This window comes from Struthio camelus, chromosome 5 (genome assembly GCF_040807025.1).
Source record: "Struthio camelus isolate bStrCam1 chromosome 5, bStrCam1.hap1, whole genome shotgun sequence".
NCBI lineage: Eukaryota > Metazoa > Chordata > Aves > Struthioniformes > Struthionidae > Struthio > Struthio camelus.
Window position 1 is genome coordinate 41,954,578 of NC_090946.1, and position 23,405 is coordinate 41,977,982.

The 23,405-nt window shown below is 40.0% G+C and overlaps 1 protein-coding gene across 3 annotated transcripts in view; it reads left to right on the plus strand.

The window, feature by feature from the left end:
• PLA2G4B (phospholipase A2 group IVB) overlaps window positions 1-23,405 on the plus strand; it is a 53,639-nt gene that overhangs the window by 21,309 nt on the left and 8,925 nt on the right. For all 3 annotated transcript variants that reach the window (XM_068945968.1, XM_068945970.1, XM_068945969.1), the window contains 16 exons: window positions 4,072-4,144; window positions 6,059-6,195; window positions 6,630-6,761; window positions 8,330-8,388; window positions 10,077-10,119; window positions 11,362-11,425; window positions 11,877-12,004; window positions 12,126-12,236; window positions 13,360-13,397; window positions 14,798-14,933; window positions 15,959-16,095; window positions 16,350-16,572; window positions 17,205-17,322; window positions 18,340-18,477; window positions 19,762-19,866; window positions 20,490-20,675. In XM_068945968.1, coding sequence (XP_068802069.1) covers window positions 4,072-4,144; window positions 6,059-6,195; window positions 6,630-6,761; window positions 8,330-8,388; window positions 10,077-10,119; window positions 11,362-11,425; window positions 11,877-12,004; window positions 12,126-12,236; window positions 13,360-13,397; window positions 14,798-14,933; window positions 15,959-16,095; window positions 16,350-16,572; window positions 17,205-17,322; window positions 18,340-18,477; window positions 19,762-19,866; window positions 20,490-20,675 — 1,828 coding nt within the window. The remainder of the gene's footprint in view (window positions 1-4,071; window positions 4,145-6,058; window positions 6,196-6,629; window positions 6,762-8,329; window positions 8,389-10,076; window positions 10,120-11,361; window positions 11,426-11,876; window positions 12,005-12,125; window positions 12,237-13,359; window positions 13,398-14,797; window positions 14,934-15,958; window positions 16,096-16,349; window positions 16,573-17,204; window positions 17,323-18,339; window positions 18,478-19,761; window positions 19,867-20,489; window positions 20,676-23,405) is intronic.

Sequence of the window (23,405 nt, forward strand, 5' to 3'; positions counted from 1 at the left end):
TTTTGCTTTTTTCTTTCTGCTTTTTTCTTTCTTCTTTGGAAAGCTTATAGCTTTAATCTCCATTTGGTAAATTGCCTCCAAGTTGTGGGTGAACCATATCCTCAGTATCTAAAATAGAAGAAATGATAAGAAAATGATTACATTTGGTGTGAGATCCTGTATATAAGATATTGAACATCTCTTCTTCCTGTACAGCATTGGAGGAAAAAAACCCAGTAATGCATGAAAGGAGGTAATTTTTCATACCTAAAAGATGCTGATAAAGCTGAGTGATGTCCCTAAAGCTATTTACATAATGTCAAAACACTGAGAGCAAACTCTTTGTATAAAAACCTGTTGTTATCCCACTCTGCTCAGCGATTTGCTTAGGTTTCATGGGGGGAAATGAAATGTGGAGATTCCGATTAGGCTTCCAACATGTACAAACCAAGGACTTTTTTTAAAGCAAGAGCTTGAAAAGGTGGTGCTGGGAGGAGGCTCCCAGGTTTCCAGGCTTTGCAGGAACCACTCCCCCAGAAGAATACATTACTAGTGAAGGTAGTCAGGAGACCTCAGTCTAGGAGAAGCATGGAGAGGCAATAAGGGCTGGAATCAAAGGTGTGAGCTGTAGTTAGGTTCTGCTTCTTGCACTGAAGTTCCTGTTTCTCCCACTTCTGAAGACAGTTTTGGTAGGCTCTTCATAATTAGTGACCTTTGAGAAGCTCACATACTCGGAAGCTGAGTTTTGAGGATGAAACCTTGAAGTCACTAACCGCCTGTAAACAGAAGGGAGAGTTAATTCTGTGTCCTCTTGGAGCTGACAGGCACATGACTATTTTCTGGAAGCCAGACATAGGCCAGCAAATGAATATCATTGTAGCCATTGAGATCTTGGCAAGTTAAATTTTCTTTAAACTTTGATGCAACTGTGGGGATTCTGCCATGCCGGAGACCTGTGTTTTATCTTCTGTTTATTAACTTTTCTGTATTTTAGACCTGAAATGTCCTCCCCCCAACTTAATTTGAGAGTACAGAAAAGTAGTTAAAAGTGCTAAATGCAATCCAGTGAAAAGATTTTTTTTCCTGGCGTTTTTTAGCCTACTCTTTGGGACTTTGGACGTGCCAGTAGTTATTGTTCAAGCATGTTATCATGTAGGATGCAAATATACACAAGTAGCTGAATCCTGCGCTCTGCTGTTGGCATCAGTGTGCCGCTATTAATTTGCAGGCAAAAATGGGTGGTTGTATTTCTAGGCAAAAAAAGAATTATATGCTCCTTGGAAAGCTGCATTTGACTCTGGATGTTTACAGAGGGGTTTTGTCACTCTCTATGTGCCTATGCAGGAAATGATGGAGCACACAGGGAAGAGAGCTAAAATGAGCAAGAACTAGAGCTGCAGGATTGTCATGAGAGCTGTCCAGATATGGTGGCTGTGCCTATCCATTTGCATTAATTGTGATACAACGCATTGCTTTTCATGTTATGAAAATAGCAAATGTTATCTCTAACTACAGTTATTTTTTTCTCTAAAGCATGTTCTGGAGTGCCAGCACCTTTTGTGCAAAGCTGTTATTCTGGACTACCCAAATCACACCCCAGTAGGCTCTTCTGGACCACTGTAGAAGAAAATGAGTCCAGGCTTCTTCTCATGGAAAAAGCTTTGGCCCAGTTTTGAACACAGTTACCCTAGACTGGAGTAATTGCAGCCTTGGGAGCTGAATGGCTTCTGGCTTCCCTTGGGGATTTGCACAGCCACAGGGTTTGTTATGCCCCATTTACCCATCTGAACTAGTTAATCTTTTACCCTGCAACAACTCAGGGATTATGCTGCACCAAATCAGAAGTAATGAGCAGTCATTTCTGATGATGTTTCTTTTGGCAGATGGGTGTTCGCATGTTTAAGTGGAGCACTGATTGCTGTTGAAAAGGGAAGGGAGGAAGAGTGAGGCACTCACTCAGTCTAGTGGGGGAGGATGAAAAAAGATGACATGAATCCCACTTCAGAGTGCTTTGATGATGAACTGCTGCTAATGTGTAATTTTTGTAAGCAAATGTGAAATTTTTATCACAAAAGGTGCGGGGCAAATTGTGTACAAATATCCATTTCTCTGGGGAAGGCAAAGAGAATGATTTGGGCTTCTATTGAGCAAGAGGGAAGTTGATTACAAAATAACACAGAATTAACATATTAATTAAAAATAGTCAGTGGTATAATTGCTACATAATCCAATATTTCATGTTAATGAAAGCCACTGGAAATGCTGACTGAGCATTCCAGTTAGTACTGCTATGTTAAATAACTATTTGCATGTGAAAATCCAAGTCAAACTCTTTCAGTGGGCAACTGGAATTGTTTAGAAGTGACCTAACTGGAACTTGTAATGTCCATAATCTGTTAAATTTAGAGGATTTTAAATATATCTGTTTAAAATAGGAAGAAAACACAGTAGAAACAGTTCTTGTTATATGAGAACAAATGCATCTTGCATTTTTACACTAGTGTTTCAATCAAACATTAAAAGGCCAAGAGACAGAGTACTCTCTGATTTTGTAGGGCTAACAACAGGGTATCTGTGCGTAGGGCGACTCTTGCATATTAATCTGAATTTAAATAGATGTAACTTTAAAAAATGACATAGTAAAATTTAATACTAAACCTTTATTTGAATATGCCTATTCAGAATCCAAATTGTCTTCATTTGATGTAATATAATTTACTTCTAAACAAAACTGAATGAAACTGAATGAAGGCTATGCTCATCTCTGATAAAAGGTCCAATAGCCTCTACCTCATTTTAAAAGAAACTCAGATTAAGTACTTCTACAGAGAACCCCACCTTCCCAAATCTTTGGGACTTTGAAGTTAATGACTTCGATGTCAGGAAAATGGTGCCATCTTTCAAAACAGAGCTCAAATTATTTCATTATGGTATAAAGTGATACTTTGATTTAGACAAGATGTGGTGTTTCAGTCAGTATTTAGTTCTAACTGCCATTGAAAATAATGGAATACTTCAAACATGGTGTGGACCTATTTTAATTTATCAGTGCTAGTAGGACTGTATATTTGTGTTGCTTGTTATTGGTGACAATCCATATTAATATGCCAAAAATACAGATGAAAAACTCAACAAAAGATGAAGAAGAAATGTTAAATGCTCCAATTTGAAAAAGAAGGAAATATTTTCCCACTTTTAGTATTAAAATTGTTACATATTTGTACATGTGTGTTTGTTCATTCTGTGCGTGACAAAAAAGAGAGATTCAAGCTTATTGGAACATCTTTTTAAAATGACAAATACAATCTGACCAGCCTAGGTTGGGAAGCGTAGTTCTTTGTCATGGCTAGCCTATAGTAAAAATAAATCCCGTGTCTGGAAGAGAAGCGGCTCCATTGCCAAAGTATGCAAAGCGCTATCTGCTTTTAAAAATACTTAATGATATGGGATTCTGTGATGTTATGCCTCCAAAGCGGGGCACTTTTTTCTTCATCTGAAGGGTCTTTGCAGAGCCAGTGGTCTGACCACTCAAAAGTCGGCAGTGCATTCCTCTGGATGCCTTTCAGTGAGCTTGGCCTACTTAGGAGCATTGTGAAAATTTAGCCCTACTTGGGATACAACGTTAGAAGCTTTTAAAGCACTTTAGTAACTGCCCCATCCTGGCCTTGTGTCATTGCTATTGCAGACCCAAGCAGGCAGCTGCAAGTTACTGGCCTTGCATTCTGAAGGCCCAGTTTTGACCCAGCTGCGGTACAGGTCTCTCAGCAGATTGGCGGTACAGCCATCATCAAAACCATGATTGCACTAGATTGAATGAAAAGAGGGACCTGTGGGATAACTGCAGAGGCTTGCCATGGCATTAGCTGAATCCCTAACTTCCGTCCTCTTTGCCTTTGCCTAGTCAAGCAATATAGTAAATAGCCCACTGCACAATCACGCTATTATCTCAGCATGGCGTATTGCCATTCGAGGTTGGTCCCCTCCCTTCAAACAGGCAGACACCACAGACAGACAGTACCCTGTATTATACAGAATACATGTGATTTTTGTGCCCTGAGTTGATAAAACTCATTGCATTTGTTTTCTTTGCAGAGGAAGGTTAATCCCATCCACATGCTTTCTATAAGAGTCATACAAGCCAAGAACATCAAGTCAAGAGACCTCTGTGAGTTGTGGTTTGTTTGTTTTCTTTTGTCACCTCCAGAGTTTATATGCCATGAACAGTGTTCCTGAGTACTAAAGGTACACAAGTAACATACATAAAGCAAAGCAATACAAGTGCTAATGCCAGGGCTGTAATTAGATCAAATGCCTGAGGTGCCACTGGAGGCTCTATCTAGAATGCATTTCAGGGAGCCGGTAAAAACAAGACTCTCAAATGATTTTGCTGGACCAGTAGAAGAAGGCAGAGAAGGTAGACCTTCTGAGGACACTGGGATCTGTAGATTTGCTTTGAATTATTTGTTTTTGGTGTTCAAAACAAGTATAAATCACGTCACAAACTTGAATTTCACCACACAGTCCACAGATATGGAAACCTTTTATTAAAATACATCAATTATACACCACAGTCACAGGTAAATTAGAGAATTTCAAGCCTTCTAAAATCTGCTGTCATTTGGTGTGTTTGTTCTCCTCAGATCACCAGTCACATTAAATTATATTGATAGTTTCTGGATAAGGAAAGCTACCTGTAGAGCCAGCCCTAAGCGTATGCTGAACATACAGGTGAAACAGACTTTTCTGTATATAACTTTTGTATTCATCTTTCTTTAACTCATTATGTCACTCTCATAGCCTCCTCTGACTCCTTCTCGAAGGTATATCATGGATCAGCCGTTCAGCTGCTGTTTTTGCAAAGGTCTCCTGTGGGTTCCTCGGGGCAAAGACCCTGAGCTGCCCTTTTCACACTCTTGAAACCTCTGTCCTGTGTATTCCTATAATGAAAAATGACATATTTATCCAAAAAAACATTGCTCCACAGTGTGCTATCTGAGTTACAGCTGAGACTTTTCACATCTTGCTGGTCAGAGCTAAGCAGAATCTGGTGGGGCAAAGCCTGGATGCAAGAGAGACCAGAGAGTGTGAATTCCCTGTTGGTAGAGTAACAGTCTGCTGAACAGCTTATTTTGCTTACTGCTATGGGAAATATCATGCAGCAACATGTAGAGATGGACTAGAAAGATTATATGGTGACAAGGCCTATATTCCTAAGAATTTCAACGATCTCTTCTGTCTACTCCATTGAAGGGTCTTTTCTACTTTCCTGCCAAAACCTTGCGCAGCAATGTTATTCACTGCTTGATACCAGTCTGAAGTATTTAGGCATCTCAGGCTGCAGTAGACTTCTTCAGTCAAGTCCAGACTCCCGCTCTGAAAGACATCGCCCTGGAGATTTCCTTTCACACCGTTGTCAGGCTCCGCAAAGTAAATGTACCTTCCCACCCCCACTGTTCGTACTGGATGGCTGCTCAAGGAACTGACTGTACTAGTGATAAGGAATAAATTTAGGCTGAAAATGATATGAACATTTCTGACTAGTTCATGCCCTCGTGCTCTTGGGTCCACACTGGCCTTTAGCTGCAACAAATCTTTCCCCTAGCATCTAACCCTTCTAGACAGCAGTCATGTCCGCTCTGTGTGTCTCTGTCACTAGACTGAGCAGGCTGGTCTCATCTGATCTTCTCTGTAAAATACGTCCTCCTTTCCTTTGATCATCCTAATAGCCCTTTTTGGAATTAGCTCCAATTTCTATTAATCTTTTTTAAACATAGTTGGCTGGAATTGTAGGGAATATGCCTGAAGAACCTTCAGTGGGGTCTTTTATACCTCTTTCTGTTCACATGGGAAATACTGCGTTTAGTGTACCTTGTGTGTATCAACGTGTGCATTTGCCCTTTGTAGTTATCCTGGAATGAGATAGTATAGTAAGATGCTTCTGCTTGGTTGCTTCCAGCCAATTGTCTCCTCACTTACCAAGAAAAGAAAAAAAGGTATTTATTAGTCTGCAGAATCATGGCCTTGCCTTTGTTATCATCTATAATATTGACTTCAGGTTTTAAATATTTTTCTGCTGCAGTGACTGCATCAGACTGCTATGTGCGCTTGTGGCTGCCTTCTGCTTCAAATGAAAAGCTTCAGACCAAAACCATCAAGAATTCTGATGACCCTGTCTGGAACGAGACTTTCTACTTCAGGATCCAGAGTGAAGTTGAGGTAGTAAAAAAAATAGAGAATTCACTCTTTTGAACAGCAGGGAGTCCTCACTTAGTACCCTGTTGATCAAATGTGCTAAGTAATTTAAGAAAATGCTTCTACAGTAGAATTTGCAACTAGCTGGGGATGAGGAACCTGAAAAGTGTTCTTGGACTGGTTATCAAAGAGCGGTGCAGAGCACTGACATCCTTTCTATCTTGGGATAGTGGGAGCTCACTGTTATGGGTAGTAGTCTTCTCTTCCATGATCAGTTTCCCAACATTGAGTTCAGTTAATGACTGCATCCCACATTAGCAGACACCTGAATGAAAGCACTGATTCCTTTATTCTTGCCACTGTGGTAGTCATTCAGCTGCAAAAGTATATAAGCTTTTTTTTGGTTTCTGGGTAATAGCAGCTCGATAGAGTTCTTATATATTTTCTTCTACTACCAGAACATCTTAGAATTGGCGTTATGTGATGAAGATCCTCTCACCAAAGATGACATGCAGTTCACAGTTCTTTTTAACGTTGCTAGAGTCAAACCTGGAAAGACAGTCCATGAGACATTTGCTTTGAAATCGGAGGTAAGGACTGAAATTTCAGGGAGAGCTCAGCAAGATGTTGCTGTCTGCATTGTCTCCCATGTTAAGTGGGGTTTGGGTCTGCATAAACAAATGTCCTTAAGTATTAATATCATTATCAATACCTGATCATGTCAGATATCATTAAATGTTGGATTCTTATGACTTCATCAATCTCTCTTCACAGATTGGGATAATGAACCAGCTTCTCTCTCATGAAACCATGTGAGGGGCAAAATAATTAATAGCTAGTATCTGTAAATACAATCATTTTTATCTTTCATATTGCCAATAAGCAACTTCTGTACCTTTTGGCTTCATTCTCCTTGGGCCATGCTTAAAGGACATTTCCTCACAGACAACAGCTCTTCATTACAAATGTGAAGACAATCTACTCGCTACTTGAATTAAATGATGCTTTCAGGCTTCTCCTGTTAATGGTCATGTTGTGTTTCCTTCTAGTTGATTCACATTTCCCTAGCCCACAGAAAAGGAATTCTGCTAACAGAATTCCTATTCTGCTAACATCTTTTGTATTCTTTTAAGAGATTTGTTTAGCGAAGGAAGCTGGGATAGTCCTGTGACAACTCCTGGGTTTCTCTGAGCAGGGACTGAGGTACTGCTACATGCTGATTGCGGGAGAGAGACAGTCCATACCTAAAAAAAAGAGCTACTTCCCTAACGCAGAAAGCTGGTAACAAATCCTCCTAGTCACTCTGCAGGCTGGTGCCATGCGCTCCTCAGCGACTGGCTCCCTAGGCAAATATCACTAGGGTGCAACATTTTCTGACTGCTCGCTCACCTCATTTCACACGGATCCACTGTTTACATGAGTCAGGGCATCCAGCTTGTCAACTTCACTCTAGTTCACATAGGCCCAGGATTACTGGGCAAATGTTTCAGTAAAACAATGTGAAGTATTCACCAATGTTTAAGGCAAATGTCCAGAAGGGAGTGAGTCCAAGAACTGAGAAGATGTAGCAAATGAAATACAAAACCTATGCTACTTTATATTTAGCATCAAGGCACCTAGCCTATTCTTTATATATAAGCCAGCTCCTAATGTTATTGAGCCCAGGGAGACAGTGGCCAAATTTTTGTGGGGGAATATAATAATTCAGTATCCATCTCAGTCAAGGGTGCTTCTGCCTACTTCTTTATCTTTGCTGGATTCAGTGGGAATGTGGTTTAAATGGTTTGTACATGGAAACAGCACTGGCAATAGTCACATTTGTTGCTGGACTTCAGCGTCTAGCAACCATGCGCACGTTCTTTGCAGAAAGCCATTATATTTTGGTGTCAGCCAAGCTTCCTCTCTCTGATTATAATTTTGGAAGTCTGTTCAGTTCTGTATGCCCTACAATGGGAGAATGTTAATCTTACATGCCTTTCCCAAGGCTGTGCTTTCACTGCAATCTCAGCTTTGGAGAGAGGTAACATACAGCTTTTTTTTGGTCACATTAGCGGAACAGCTGTCAGCTGTGGAAGTACAGTGTTTTCCAGATATGTCTATACTGTCAGGCTGTTGCAGCCTCCAATAGGCCATGTTTATTTTATCCTTTTCTTTCTAGAGAGAGAGGTGCACCAAGAAATGGGAATGTTTGGAAGTGGAATTCAAGATGGAAAAAATGTGAGTAAAACTGTGAAGCTGAGGGGTATAGAACTGATGGGGAGTAGTAATATCTGAGAGAGAGGAAATTCTTACATTTCTTCCTCCCAGCGGTGAGCCGAAGTTACTGTTTCAGTTTTATTTTTACCTCAACTTCACCTGCTAATTCTGTCTTTCAGTATATTTTATACTAGTCTTGCCTTCTGTTTGGCATCTGTATCCTAAGCATGGAAATGTAGTAATGTTGGCACCATGTGATAACTTGCACACAGGAGGCATAAAAGAGTTAAGAGGTGCTCTCCAAGCTATTAATATCAATTTAGCAATGCCTTGAACACTGTGCTGTTCCTAAAAGACCAGAAAACTTGTGTTGTATTACTATCACAAAATATGCATAGGGTGACATAGATAGTATTAGACAGGTCACCCATTAGGCAATGCTTAGTTAAACTGGAAAAAGATGCAATCAACAAATAATAAAAATAAGACCCCTGCTAGCAGCAATAATCAACCTCGTCTGGAGGAGAGCAAATCCCGTAAAATACGCTGTAACACACTTGTAACCGCTATCATAAGTTTACTTGAAAAAATAACTGCGTTACATGACATATTTGAGCCTAGCACTACGAAAAAGAGATATAGTCCAATTAAAACTGACTGCATGATTAAAATAAAGAATTGTAACTAGGGCTGCTTCTTCTTAAAAATCAAGAAAAGTTCTGAAATAAATGACTAGTATTCTGTGTTAATTTCCCCACAAAGTGATTCTGAAAATCTTTTTAGTTTTTCTGTGAGAACCTTAAGAAGGGGTGTAAGCTTCTGCTGCAAATGGGGAAGCAATCACTGCCAGATAAATAAAAAAGAGAGAATGAGAGGCAGTGCCTGGAAACTGGACTGGGCAAATTCTGACTAGAAATAAGAGGAACATTTTTCACAGTGCAAGTTATAAGGCACAGGGCAGGGATTTTCCATTCTTGGAAGTCGAGCCTGAGTATTTGCATTTAAATACATTCTACAGCTCAGATAGAAGTTACATGGGTGGATGTAGTGCCTGATAAAATACCCTGGGCTTCGCAGAAAGTCAAGCAGCATAACTTTAACGGTCCTTTCAGATCTGTGAAAACATTTACAAATGTGCTTAACGTACTCATAGTATTAAATAGGTACATCCGTTCAGTGACAAATCTAGGTCTTACTAAGTAAACGTGTGGGACAAAGACTTTATATTGCTTACCTGCGTGTTTTCCAGTTATACTTGTAGCACAGTGGGGCCTAATTCTTATTTGCCATTCTTTGGTGACCAGATGCAAATTATAAGCTGGTACAGTCAGAAATGCCTTTCCTAATAAATATTTGCACATAGTATATTAATAGCAGTCTTTGCCTTCCTTAAGTTATATGGTAATTTTTGTTAAGGGTAGGACATGATTCCACACAGAACAATACCTTTTTATTCTGCTATGTCTTAACATGCAGTTTTAAGCACTGGTATTTTTATGGTCACTCTTGCCTGTCTTCTTTTTAGCTATTACATTGTGGTTCATGTGCTTAGCAGGTGATCAAGTGTTAGGATTTTCAAAAACAAATTCTGACACTAACTTAACCATACTCAATTCTGAGCAGGAAAGGATATAAAACTATTATTTAATGAAAATACTAGACACTCACAAAGCTTTTGTTTGTTTGTTTGTTTGGTTCTGTCTTTTTAGTCCTGGCCCTCCAGAGCACCTCATTACCAATGATGTCCTAGTGGTAAGGTTCACATATGCATTTAGCTTGGAGTGACTTTTCCTTCATTTTGTTTCTTTACACTTTCCCCCTAATCATTTGACACTTTATAGAGAGAACAAAAGCCACCATGATAGATAAGAGTATGGTCTGCATTATAAAGAGAAAAATATGGAATGATTCCCATTCTTTATGGTTTAAACGTTGCCCTCTCTGTGCAGAAATAGTGGCCTTGTTTCTGAAGTCCTTAGGTGTTATGGATGTCAATATTTTTCCCAGGTTTGGTTTTTTAATGTTTCAGAGTCCCTTATTGATAGATGTTCAAAGTGAAATACTGCTTGTATTTAATGTAATACGGAGTGGCACTTGGCAGGAAAAATGAAGGTCGTAAAAGGGATGAGTTTGTAGAAGGCACTGGTAAGTAGTCAATGTGCATATGACTGGGAGATTATCTAATGTAACAGCTTTTTTGGAAATGAGTCTGTTAATAAAGAGCCATTTCAGGTTTTGAAACACAGAATCCTCTCATGGTATTAGTCAGTATGTGGTACATTACCTATCTCCTTGGGCTGGCCCAGCAGCTAAGGAGTACAAAGTACTTCATGCCAACCACTCCAAACGTGCACATGATTTCCAGATGCTAACCTCTGTAACCCCTGAGGCAGAATAACACATATGCTTTTCTTTCCCCCTCATTGTCTGTGTGAAGCATAAGAGCTGTAATGATTGGCATGAGTTGTTCCTGAAACGGCCTGGAAAACTGTCCTGGCATGACTTATTAAAGGTGAACTGTAATGACTCAGGTAGGGGGTAGGGTGGAATAAATCCATGATCGCCCTTCATCAGGACCAGCAAGAAGATGCCACATAGACTAATCACAGCCACACTACACAGAAAGTCATCATCAGGTGATTCCCCTTACCCTTCCTAAATAATTAGCAGATAGATCTATAGCTGTGTTTGGGCAACAGTGTGTAATACCGAGATTCCTGATTTCAGGATAGCTTCAATGGGTATGATCACCCGCAGCATTGCACCACTATATGGACAAGCTGGTTCAGAAGCAGTATAACTGGGCTACTGCAACACTGTCGTGAGATAATGAGCTCTAAATCTACTCTTGTGCAACTAGATTGTTTCCAGCACTGAAGCCAGTTTAGTTGGCTATATATTATAGCTGAGGACTATCTGCATGATGCTTCATTATGTACAGCAGATATGGCACTTGCTGTATCTTCATGCTTTTTCCACTGGTGTCTTTCACAGTCCCGTGAAGTTTGCTGCTTGGAAGTGCAAGTGGACAGAAGTGAAAGCATGAAATATTTGAAAGGTACGCCCATTTCTCTGTGAAGTGAGGACACAACCAAATCAACCCTATCATAGTCAGTTCCAGAGGGAGGCACATTAAGATAAAAAGATGATTGAACACCTATTAAGGACAATAAAATAGAGACGAGGGAAAGTATTTGAACTGCCCAAGGCTGTAACTCTTATCTCTTGTGTCTTTTCCTTGAAACTACCAAGTCTCGATACAGCCAAGTTTTCTAGTGGAGGTATGAGAGAGTGCTGACATTGTGAGCACTCCAAGCTATGGGGTAAAGGCAGAAGTACCAGTTATTGATCATATGAAGACCTGTGCCTGTGCTGTAGGACACTTGCCAGAATGGCAGCTTATGGAGGAGTTGTCACAGAGAGTGAGCCTCCAGCAGAAAGTCTGTCGACTTTGTTAGGTATTTTACCTGAGTAGCAGTAACAAATTTGAACAATTCTGTTTTATCTAGAGGGCAAAAATGTCATACTTATGGTTCCTGCATCTCATGAAGGAACACAGAAGACTACAGAGGACATAAATACTTTCTATTTCCATTGCGTGAAGGCTTGGGAGCCTGTGCTAAAAGTCAGGCTGCAGGTAATGGGCACTGTACGGTACCACGGTTCATACTTCTCATTCCTTTCCAGCATTACCAAAACAGTGAAGAACAGGATTGTTCTGTTCTGGGAATGAAAAACATGTTTTCTGTTCTCTGCAGAAAGTTCCTGATAAGGAAGATGACAAAAACAATTTAAGTGACACCTTAACAGTACCACTGAAATTTCTCCCTGTTGGACATAAAGTGAAAGTAGCCCTCCCTGTAAGAAACGTAAGTGCCTCACCATTTATATGAACTTTTTGAGAGACGAGCAAAGTAACCCTCAGCTAAATCAACACATTGTTTAACTGTATTTAACACTGCATCATTTGAAAACTCTCCCTTCAATTAGCAAGTCTTGGGGGGAATTTTCCGCAAATAGAAGGAAAGGTTAGTTTCTCATAGAAATATCAACACTCTGTCAATAAAACCAATTATGGGGGAACCATCCTGGCTAATTCTAGAAGCTTAAGCATCTAAAATTAAAGGCCAACTTCTTCTGGGCTTATACAGCTAAAGGAAAATGTTCTACTCTCTTAGTAAGGCTTTGGGTTGCTCTTGGTAGAGCTCTCAGTCTATCTCCACCATCTCAAGCAAAGCCTGGGTGACTAGCTCAGACTATATACCTAACTTTTAGATGGCTGAAGTTAGATGAGATGAATCTTACCCTCAGTGAACACTTCTGCTACATTCTTCTATGCCTACAGTCATGATGGTAACTGGTGGATAAGTACATCTTTAAGTTTTTTTAAAAGCAGGACTAACACTGCTGTGTAGCTAGATGAATTGCTAACAATAGCCAGACAACTTTTTCAGACCTCACAGCAGGAAAGAGGCGAAAATAGGAGGAAAAGAATCTCTGAGCAGTCTTCCTCATAAACAGAAGTGAGAATGAGTATCTGCTTCACCTTGCGTGATTCCCCACCCCACTGGTGGGCATCTTTTTTTGGCAGTAGCCTTTTGGAAGTATATGGTGACTTATATTTCCTCTTCTTAACACAGTCTTTAGCAGGATACTGCTCTTTATCCTCAAAAATTGGAGGGTGATAGTGTGATATTACTGCTGAGTTAAGCTGGTTCACAGGGCTATTCACAGTGAGGTAGGAGTCCTGTTCGATAGCCCATTCCTAGAGTTACTTCTACTGCTTCTGCCTCTTTTGCTTCTCTACAGAATGTTTTTGCTGCTTATTTGCTCTCCTTCCTTTTCCTTCTACAGTTTTCAAAAAAAAAAAAAAGGGGGGAGGGGGCACTAAAAATCATGATTTCAAAACATCTCTCTTTCTCCCACAGTTATTCTCATTCCTGCTTTTAAATCATGTCTGGCTTTTTAATAATTACATTTCTTTGCTTACAGAATGTGCCCCTGCAGTTGTACCTCCAACTAAATGATTGGTAAGAGAACTGTTTTTTTCTCTGAAGGTTATACTGCTCTTTGAACAGTGAATTCTAGAGCGGAGTATTCCTCATTTAGATATAACGAATGCACAAGACTGGAACAAAACAGAACAATAGTTAAGTCACCATGCAAGAGTCACCATAAGATAGTGAAGTTACATACCTTTGGGGCAACAGAGTCATACCAAGATGCCAAGAAAAATGATGGCAGTTTCAAACAGTGAAGAACTTGGTCAGAACGTCCTTTGAGTCAAAGAGCCAAAGACTGAGATTGGAGTTGTCTTCAAAAGGGGTACAGAGACAGGAATAAGGCAGAGGGAAAAGAGAGTTTGATATGAGCAAAACATCCAGATGCTATACATTACTCAAACCAAAGAAGACAGAATTGTGGTCCCAGCTATATTAATAGAAAGAAGCATTAGCTAGCAAGAAGTTACACTGTAAAATAATAATATTAAAATTATCTTTTCTCTTTTATTTGTTCACGGGCACTGGTAATGAGCAGCAGGAGTCAGATTTCTAAGTTGCTAAATTTTATTGCTAGCAATAAGGTGCCTCTTGGCTGAGAGCACAAGAAGGGACCCCCAGTAGCTTCTTGTTACAGTTTTTAAGCCAAAGTAAGTTGTTACATATTCGGTACTTTAGTTTACATAACCAAACAGATCTATCCACGATTCTTAGTTTTACCAATCCGCTTGCCACACTACAGCATGAAATAGTTCCGTTCCAGCCTTCAGTGGTCCATCTTATGATTACTCATTAGCTGATTTGCATCTCTTCTGGCGTTACCTTTGAGCAACTTTTGTACTGCTGGTTGGATTAAACTTTTTTTTGCAGTTCTTCAACTACGTACGAAAAATAGGAGCTGAGGCAAGGTCAGATAAGATGTTCTGGCTGCAAGGCATGTGACCTTGCATTTTTTGTCTGCAGAAAACTAGAGTACAGTAGAAATTTTCTTAACAATGAGTTGGAAAACAAATATTAACAAAAATTATTTGATTATCTTTTTCATTAAACTCTTACTCTAGCGATCCATGGTACAAGACTCCATGGAAGACAACATTAGGTTCTGGTGACCCTTAGTTCAGAAATTATATGAAGCAGAAATAGAAAGGATTCAGCTTACAAAGCTAGTGAAGGCCACAAAGAAGCCTTTCTCTTTCTGTATTTGCTATCCTAAGCTAGCAGTTGAACTTACGCTGAAACATCAGAAAGTAATGAGACCACATAGAAGCACAGCAGTTGCTTTCTTTGAAGCTAGGATCTGCATTTCAGTGTCTAAATCTGAACAGTGAATCATGAATCTTTGTAATGTTTAATAAGCTGCAGTTGCTGAAAGTAGATCCATGAACATTTTAAACACCAGTCCTGTGCCTCTGGATTTATTTATGTTCCAGCTCAGAAAAACTAGATGTGCGCTTAGGATATAATCTGTGCCCAGAAGAGCAAGAATTCTTGCAAAAAAGGAAGAGAGTGGTTGCCAATGCTCTGAAAAAGGTTCTTCATCTGGAAAGAGATCTGCATGGACATGAGGTCTGTGAGTTGGAATCCAAGCATGGGGTGTGGGGCTATTGATAGAAAATTGACGTCAAGGCTATTGAATTCAGATCGGCACAGCTCCCCACAGACTTTCTGGTAGTTTTTGCATGTTGATGACAAACCTATTGATTTTAATTGAATGGCAGCAGAACAGAAGTTCTCTGAGTGGTATACCCCAAAATTTCAGCTCAAATATTCTTGTCCCCATTCTCTTCAGTGGGCTGAATTCCCAAGGACATAATATACCCCTCCTCAAGTCCAGAGTTCCCAATGGTGTGATACAGCATGTCGGCAGGTTATGAGACTTGGTTAACCTTGAGCAGATTATTAGTACACTGTGTGAGATGCAACCTAGCCAGACAACCCTAGGTTGGAAAATGGGGTATTTGAAATTCACCTCACGCAGGAATCTATGTAATCATTGTAATCTCCTTTTTTTAGGCTGATTTTTTTTTCATTTTCAAAACAATTTTCACAAAAATTCAAAATCCTCTGGGTTGCGAAAGAACACTTTCTAACGGCATCCAGTTGAAGTATGTTCTGCTGCCTAGATGCAGGGTGAATTTTTAAGGGAACATTGATTTTCTTGCTGGAACTTTATTTGTCAAATGGGCACTATCCAAAGAATCATTTTGTTTGCTTAATACATTTTTTTGCAATCTGTTCAGGACTTCCTTGAATCAATTCTTAATTGCATTTATTTAAGTTTTCATTATTAATAATAAAATCAGATGATTATCTAGTATAAATCATTGCGATTCCGCTTATAAAGAACAAAGGGAGGAAGGAGAGTTAAAAATCACTGAATATTCAAACCCATCTAAGCTTTGAGATTAAGGGAACCCACTGAGGATCTAGAGGTTAATTTAAAGAACGTACTTGTAAAGTCTGGCTGAACATCAATGTAATTTCATTGTCCTCCAGTAGAGTCTGCTAAGGAAGTTATAAACGCTGGAATTAGACTTTTCCAAGTAGGCAAGTGAGCAACTTTTTGAAAATAATGCTTATGTTTTGAACAGGTCCCTGTAATAGCTGTAATGGCAACAGGTGGAGGCCTCAGAGCAATGTCAGCAATGTTTGGCCACCTCTTAGCTCTTCAGAAACTAAATCTGTTGGACTGTATTACTTATCTCACTGGGGCTTCTGGCTCAACATGGTGCGTATAGAAGATGGGATTTGTATTTGGAATCTGGAATGAGTGTGACACCACATTTCCACACACTGAGAGAGATGTATCTCTTTCAAAGAAGTCTTACGGTGTTAATAAGTGAACCTAATTCCTTGGTAAAGCCATTACTGTTGGTTCTCTATCATAGTCTTGCTAATTCTCTCCTCTGATGGAAGTAGATGGGTAAAACCAGTAATTTTTGTTATTAAATGGATGATTTTGTTCACATTTCTGTTTTTCAGGACCCTAGCAGACCTGTATGAGCATGCTGATTGGTCACAGAAGACTCTGGAAGGGCCACTCAAGGTGGTAAAAGAACAAGTGACAAAAAGCAAGTTCAACATTATGTCTGTGGAGAATCTGAAGTATTTTCACAAGGAACTCACTGAAAGGGCAAAAGAGGGACATATCTCATCTTTTACAACCTTATGGTCACTTGTTCAGGAAATGTTCTTACATGATCAGGTATATACCATCCTGCCAGGAGTATGGTCCTGCCACGGATTTGGGAAACACCTCTCTTTTTCTTTAGAGCTTTGGTCCCATGATATAATGTGGATGGATAACGTCTGGAACAAATCCAAAATGACTGAGGCATCCCAGTGTGATTTGTAAACAATGACAAAGGATCCTACAGTCAGGATATTCTGGGGTAGCTAATGATCTGATGGTGCCTCTGTATTGGAGTGCTCAACAGACAACAGCTTCAATGGCTAAACTTTCAGAAAGAACTGAGTGATTCCCCTTGAAAAATCAGATCTTTTAAAGTCTCTTTCTAGGTGGACACTTAAGAGCTAGCGTAATCTGTCTTCTTGTGAACATTAGTCTGAACTTTAGTAAAGGTCTGTGGGACACAGCCAAGGCACTTAGACATTGTTGAACAGGTTAGTGCATATCAAAAAGACAACGAGGAAAGAAAATACAGGAACACAAAGAAAGAGCCTCTTATGAAAATGTGACCAAGAGATTTATTTGGGTAGTAAAACATCTGACATCTGCCACTGCTCAGGTAGATTGTGTTCTGTCTTGCTGTTTCAGGAAGTTTAGTTTAATTCTCCTGAGGCTTACTGTGATTTTTTTTTTAAATCTTTGATTAGGCAAGAAAGTACAAACTCACAGACCAGCGCAAGGCATTGGAGCATGGCCAAAACCCATTGCCTTTCTATGCGGTCCTCAATGTCAAAGAGGAAAAGTTCAGCACTTTCAGATTTAGAGGTAAGCATTCCTAGAGTTACCTGTGACCCTGCATAGGGACTACAGAGGTTTTGGAGGGCTGGGGGCAGGGGAGAAAGCCTCTGTTGCTTTCTCTGACTCAGGATTCATCTTCTGCTAAAATGTTTGTCTTTCTTTGGAACTACTGGATGTGGCTAAGAAAAAGCAGATCTGCTAGCTGACGTCCTCAGACATGAACAGGGCATCTCAGAACATCTGGGCTGAAGTTCAAGCGTGTGACTGCGGGCAAATCATGTAATCTTTTTCAGCTTCAGTTCCACGCCTATAAAATGGTTATGATGGTTCCTTAGTCTGTAAAGCTGCTGTGAAATGTAATTGTCACTTCCCCAAATATTACACAAATGAGAGTATGAAAATGTCTAGAATGGAGACATGGGTGTGATTGATATGACACATATGATCTGACCTTTTCAATAGATGCAGGCTACATTCAACAAGTGGTATTAAAATGAGAGAAAAACCATTTAGTACTTACATTTAGGTTAGATTTATGGCTACTGTTCTACTGCAATAGCTATACAAGAGATGTTGAGTCGGGAAACTGCATCAATATGTCCATATTGTGATACCTGCTAGTTCTGAGCTGATGTTTTCTTCAAGCTGCTTCGTTTTATGGTGTAGATCGGTGGGTTAGCAGAGGTTTCATGCCAGTCATTCCTTGCAGGTTGGATCAGACTTAACCTGTTGTACATTTAATGCTCTTGACTTGCAGAGACAAGTGGGATCCCAGAACCTTTATACAGAAATATAAATCTAAGCTTTTGAAGCTAATGTCAGACCCTTTCTCTGAGGTGAAAAAGCTGATTCTTTCTGTATGTGAATAATCTGTCAGTTTTTATGGGAATAGACAGTATAGTTTGACCTACAAGCTACTGATAATACAGAGCTGCTGAGACTAGCAAACCTCGTTTAACTTGTGGATAGCTGTATCCATAGAGGGAGGTTTCATCTTCTTACTCTGTATTACAGTAAACATACCATGTGTCAATTCCTTTGCAGAATGGACGGAGTTTTCTCCTTACGAGGTGGCCATACCAAAATACGGAGCCTCCATTCCTTCAGAATTTTTTGACAGCGAGTTCTTCATGGGAAGGCGAGTGAAGAAGTTACCAGAATCTCGGATCTGCTATCTGGAAGGTGACCTAAGTAGTCAAGGAATAAAGTTAATCAAAACACAGGAGAAACCATGGATCTGGTACTAACTAGCCACTGCTCTGTGTGTAGAACAGTCCTTGCCAGCAAGTCTACTCTTGGTCGTCATTCAGTGCACTTTTTACCTGCTCTGTGCACTTCAGCTCCTTGTAAAGCTTCTTTCCTCCTCTCCACCCTTTCCCTCAGGCAGGATTGGAGAGTTGCAGCAGGGTCCCCCTTCCCATTTTCTGAGCCAAGCAAAAAGATGCAGAAGGCAAGATGAGGAAATATTAACCCCTTCCCCCTAGCCAGTCATTTCATAGGCAAGTGAAGTGAGGTAGCTCTGCAGTCTCTTTGTAGGCATTGTGTTGCAGGTGTATAACTGGAAGGAGCCAAAAAAAAACCCCCCAAAACCCCACACCTCCTCTGAAACAACCCACAAAGGCCACGAAGGCAAGAATCCTCCGAGCTTTTTGGGTTGAGAATGGTGTTAACTACCCCCACTAATCTTCCTTGCCTGTAAGGATGAAGGAAGCCCTTTTAACCTCTAGCAACTGCCTTAACTCGTACCTTGCTCTGCCTCTCAAGGCAAGGAAGAGGGGAACGGTAGCTAGTCAGTGGAGTCCATCTCGCTCAGGCAGATTCGAAATCCTTGTCAAAATTAAGGCCCTCGACATCAAAAAAGGGTCTAGAGGTGATCAAAATCATATTGCCTTCATTGTGAAGACCACTAGAGATTGAATTTGTTCCTCATGTGAGTACTTGGCATGGGCTCATGACAAATGGCAATTCTTTCCTCTCCAAAAGCAGACTTGCATATGGAGCCAATTCCATTCTGATCCTGTATCGGTTGGACTCCACAGAAACTAAACATGCCTGAAAGGAAAAAAAACAGGCCTTAGATAAATTTAAAGAATAGATCAGTTGAAAGAAAATTCTTAAACTTATATGGCTTCACCCATGCTTCCAAAGTCTGTTTACAATCTCTTTCTTTCACAAGTACCTGGCAGACACTCTAAAATATGGTTTGGGTGACTGATATTTCTGTTTTGTTACTCTGTAGTATAAAGTGAATGAACTGTGAGTAGAAAGCTTTTGAGAAAGAGCACTGAAATGTTATCATTAAATCTGAATTCTGTGAGGTTTATTCCTTAAGCAATGTCACAGCAAGGTCAATTCACATAGGTCAATAATATGTTGCATGGCTACTTGTAATAAAAAATTTATATGAAATACCCAGTTATTAGCATGAGTTGGTGCAGTATTTTTCCGATATGTTTTAACTTGCAGGTCTTTGGACAAACATCTTTACTAGGAATTTGCTGGATGGCTTGTATTGGTCTTCAAATTCAAATGAATTCTGGGAACGATGGGCCAAAGATATGGTAGATATAGGTAAGAGTTTCAAAATAAATCTTGACCATATAGTACTTCCTATAGAGGAGAGGATTAGGAAGATATACTATTGCAACTGTTTGTGGATAATCTCTCACATGTTGTCCCTAAATTGGTGCATCATGTGTTGCATCACTGTGGATCTTCTAGTATGATTTTCATCTGCACCAGAATGACTTTGGTTCCACTCTGATGATATGGAAGACAAACTCCACTTTTTCTGCGGGCTTTGTGACGTTTTCCTCTTTTGTTTTTTTCTTTTCTCTTTTTTCCTTTTTCATGCACAGTCACACTTCATGCTAATTGCAAATGCTTTTCATTTAAAATTTGCTTACAGTCTGTTAAATGACTCCTGCTCTGACTGTGCATATAAAAAGGGTGCCTTTTGCTTGTAGGCGAAAGTATGAAGCAACTGTATCATTTGAAAGAGTAAAAGGCAAAAGCTATATTTGCTTTAAACAAAAACAAACATGACTAGGATTGTGTTCATACGTTTTCAAGCAGACTGCAAGAAACGGGGAGGGCAGGGGCCCACAGGAAGACGGGAAGGGCAGCTAGCCAGCAGAGGTACATGGCAGAACAGGTCACTGATGTTCTTTCTCACACTGCCCTCTCTGCTCCAGATAAACATTCCCCTGAGGACGATACCACTGTCATCAAGCCTCCATCTTGTTTGTCAGGGAAATTGTATGAAATGTTTCAGGACATTATGACAAAGCGCCCGCTGCTGGGAAAGTCTCATAACTTCCTGAGAGGCTTGGAATTTCATAAGGATTACAGCAACCAGAAAGAATTTACAGAATGGAAAGGTAACTGCAACAAAGAGTTAGCTGCAGCATGCAGGTAACAGCTCAGATCTTTTTTATTTTAGACTTTGGAAATCTCTCATTTAGAGATATTTTTCTCAGGCTTTGGAAATCTGCTGAGATGAATCTATGTTTATTGCCTGTTTTTTGAGGATAGCAGGTTAGAGTTAATCAGTCCATGTGCCACCCTTTCAGCTCCGGAAGAGACCTGTAGTTCGGGCGACAGCACGCTCTTCTGCAGGAAGTTTGCCACTCTGTATGGGTATGACAGTCAGAAGATTCAGAGAAGAGTAGAAAGTTTTGAGGTCAGGGAACAAGGGTAACACCAAAAGCATAAAATAGCAGGTAGTTATGCGGGTAGGACTGAATTAATGGATTGGTTGAAAACATATAGCTGCCCATATATGTGGTATTTCTGATTTATCCACCCAGGGACCTCTCTTTGACCTTTCAGAAACAGGCGTACCAAGATGCAACAACAGAAAGATAAAAGCACAGAGGTATAGACTGATTATATTATACCTCAAACAGAATGCGCAGACCTGATGTATAAATTGAATGGTATTTTTCTATGGCCTGTGCTCTGCAGGAGGGTAAACAGTCCTAATAGTTTTACCTCAAAATCTATGAAACTATCTGTGAAATGATAGCAAGGTACTGAAGTTGAGTTTTCGTGCATCAGAAACCTTCCTGTAATCCCAGCTCCCTCATTTGTCCCATATATCACGAGCAGGTAGCAGCGTAGGAGGACCCCACACCATTAAGATGAATCTTTGGCAGGAAAACAAGCTGTCAGCCTCCTCTGAGTCCTTCTCTTTGGCAGCTTGTGTTTTGTCTCCCCTGTTTCGTGCAAGTTACAACACATTTTTTTCCCTCTGGCTGCCATTGCTACCTGGAGTTTGCTACCTGGAGTTTTTTGTGGAATAAGGCAGAGCTCACAGTAGGCTAAGTGCTTTCAGAATATTCAAAGCAAATTGCAATGTTCAAGCAAAAAGTGCTCGTCCTAAAAGAGCCTGCTCTAAGAAAAAAGTGGCATAAGAAGGACGGGAGAGAGAAGGAGAAAACAAGCAGCATAAGAAGGTGGAGAAAGGGTAAAATTACCAGTCAGTAAATCTTTTCCCTTACATTTTTTGACTAGCAATTTTGTAAAGGCAAATGGGTAGAAGCCTATATGGAGGAAGAGGGCATAGGGATAATAAAGTCTACTAGATGTTCTACAAATTAAGTAACATAAGTGGAAAGCATGTAGTCTGGAATGGGAAAAGAAAAGAAAAAAAAAGCCTGGAGTGGGAAACATTAGTAGATATTGTAGCCTCTTTTGGCTACCTGTATGAAACCAAGGAGAAAACAGTTCTGCATCCATGCCTAGCACAGAGGCAGGAGGAGATGGAGAAATGATATAATGGTGAAGTGTCCAGAATATAGCTTTATTTTAAAGACCTACCTGCAGTTCAGACTATCTGACACATTAGAATAAGACTTTAAATGGCCTGTGGAGAAGTCTAATTGTCACAGTGGTAAATTTGAGATCTCAAATAATACAATCTCAAATAATAAATAGTACATTTACAGTAGGGCTCATGCTTTCGAGGCAATTTCTTAGGAAGGACTTCTCTAAAGTCTCTTTTTGGGTATGAGGTAGAAGTAGACACTGTCCCAAGGACTTCTGATTCTCATATCCAGCCATGAATAAGTGCTGCACAGTTCCAGCTACATGATAAGAAAACGGGGGTAATGGAATTTTAACTAAAAATATTCACTTGGCCAAATAAAACTAAAAAGTATGCTCTGTTTCTCCTGTGAGGAACTGCAAGGAAAATGTCTCTCATTACAAGAGAATCTGAGAATTCCCAGCAGCCATGAAAGCTAAAATAAGCAAATGATTGTGTAAAGATCTGACGGAGAGGAGATGGAAAAAATATGAGTTATTACTTCAAGATGCTGTCAAACATTCCAGGCTATGGAACAAACGAGTTATTCTACTCGGTTTAAATCAACACTATGGAATGAGGCCAGGGAAGCAGAAAGATTGAAGGAGATGAAATGCTGGAACTTACCTGCAGTATTTGTTTTCAACAGTTCCCTAAAACACCGAAGTATAAATGAGTCAGCCCGCTCTGCTCTGGGTTTTGCTACCTCATTTTGTGAACTTGAGGAAATCATTTAAAACCCTATTTTGATATTTAAAACCATGGCAGAAAGTTTCTTATTCCATGGGACTAGTAATGTAGTAATAGTAGTTTCCACAGGGGACCAAAGGTGGAGTTGCTGTCAGCAGGGAGACTGATGCAGTTGCTAGCAGAGAAGTACGGGTCTGGCTGTCAGGAGTTGGGCTTTAGATCTCAGCTTACCACTTCGTGTAATGCCTGCTTTGGGGGTGAACGTGAGTTTTAATTAATTCAAACAATATTTTAAGTGCTTGGTAGGGGATGCTGAATGCATGACATGGTGTTTTTTGCAGAATGACTAAAGAGATCACTGAAAGCAGGCTGTAATCAGAGTTTTCAAGATGGGAGAGGAGTCTAGTCCTGAGGGTGCAAAAGCAAAAGACATTCTTTCCTGTGGGATGAATGGCCGCAACTGGAGAAGAGAGCAGTGATGTACTGCATTTGCTAGATTTGTTGCTACACTGTGAAATTGTTTTTGTTGTTTGCATTTTTTCCCAGTTCTTAGCAGGGGAAAAAAAAAAGCACTATGTCTGCGTGCTCTGAAAAAATCAATCCCCAGAGCAGC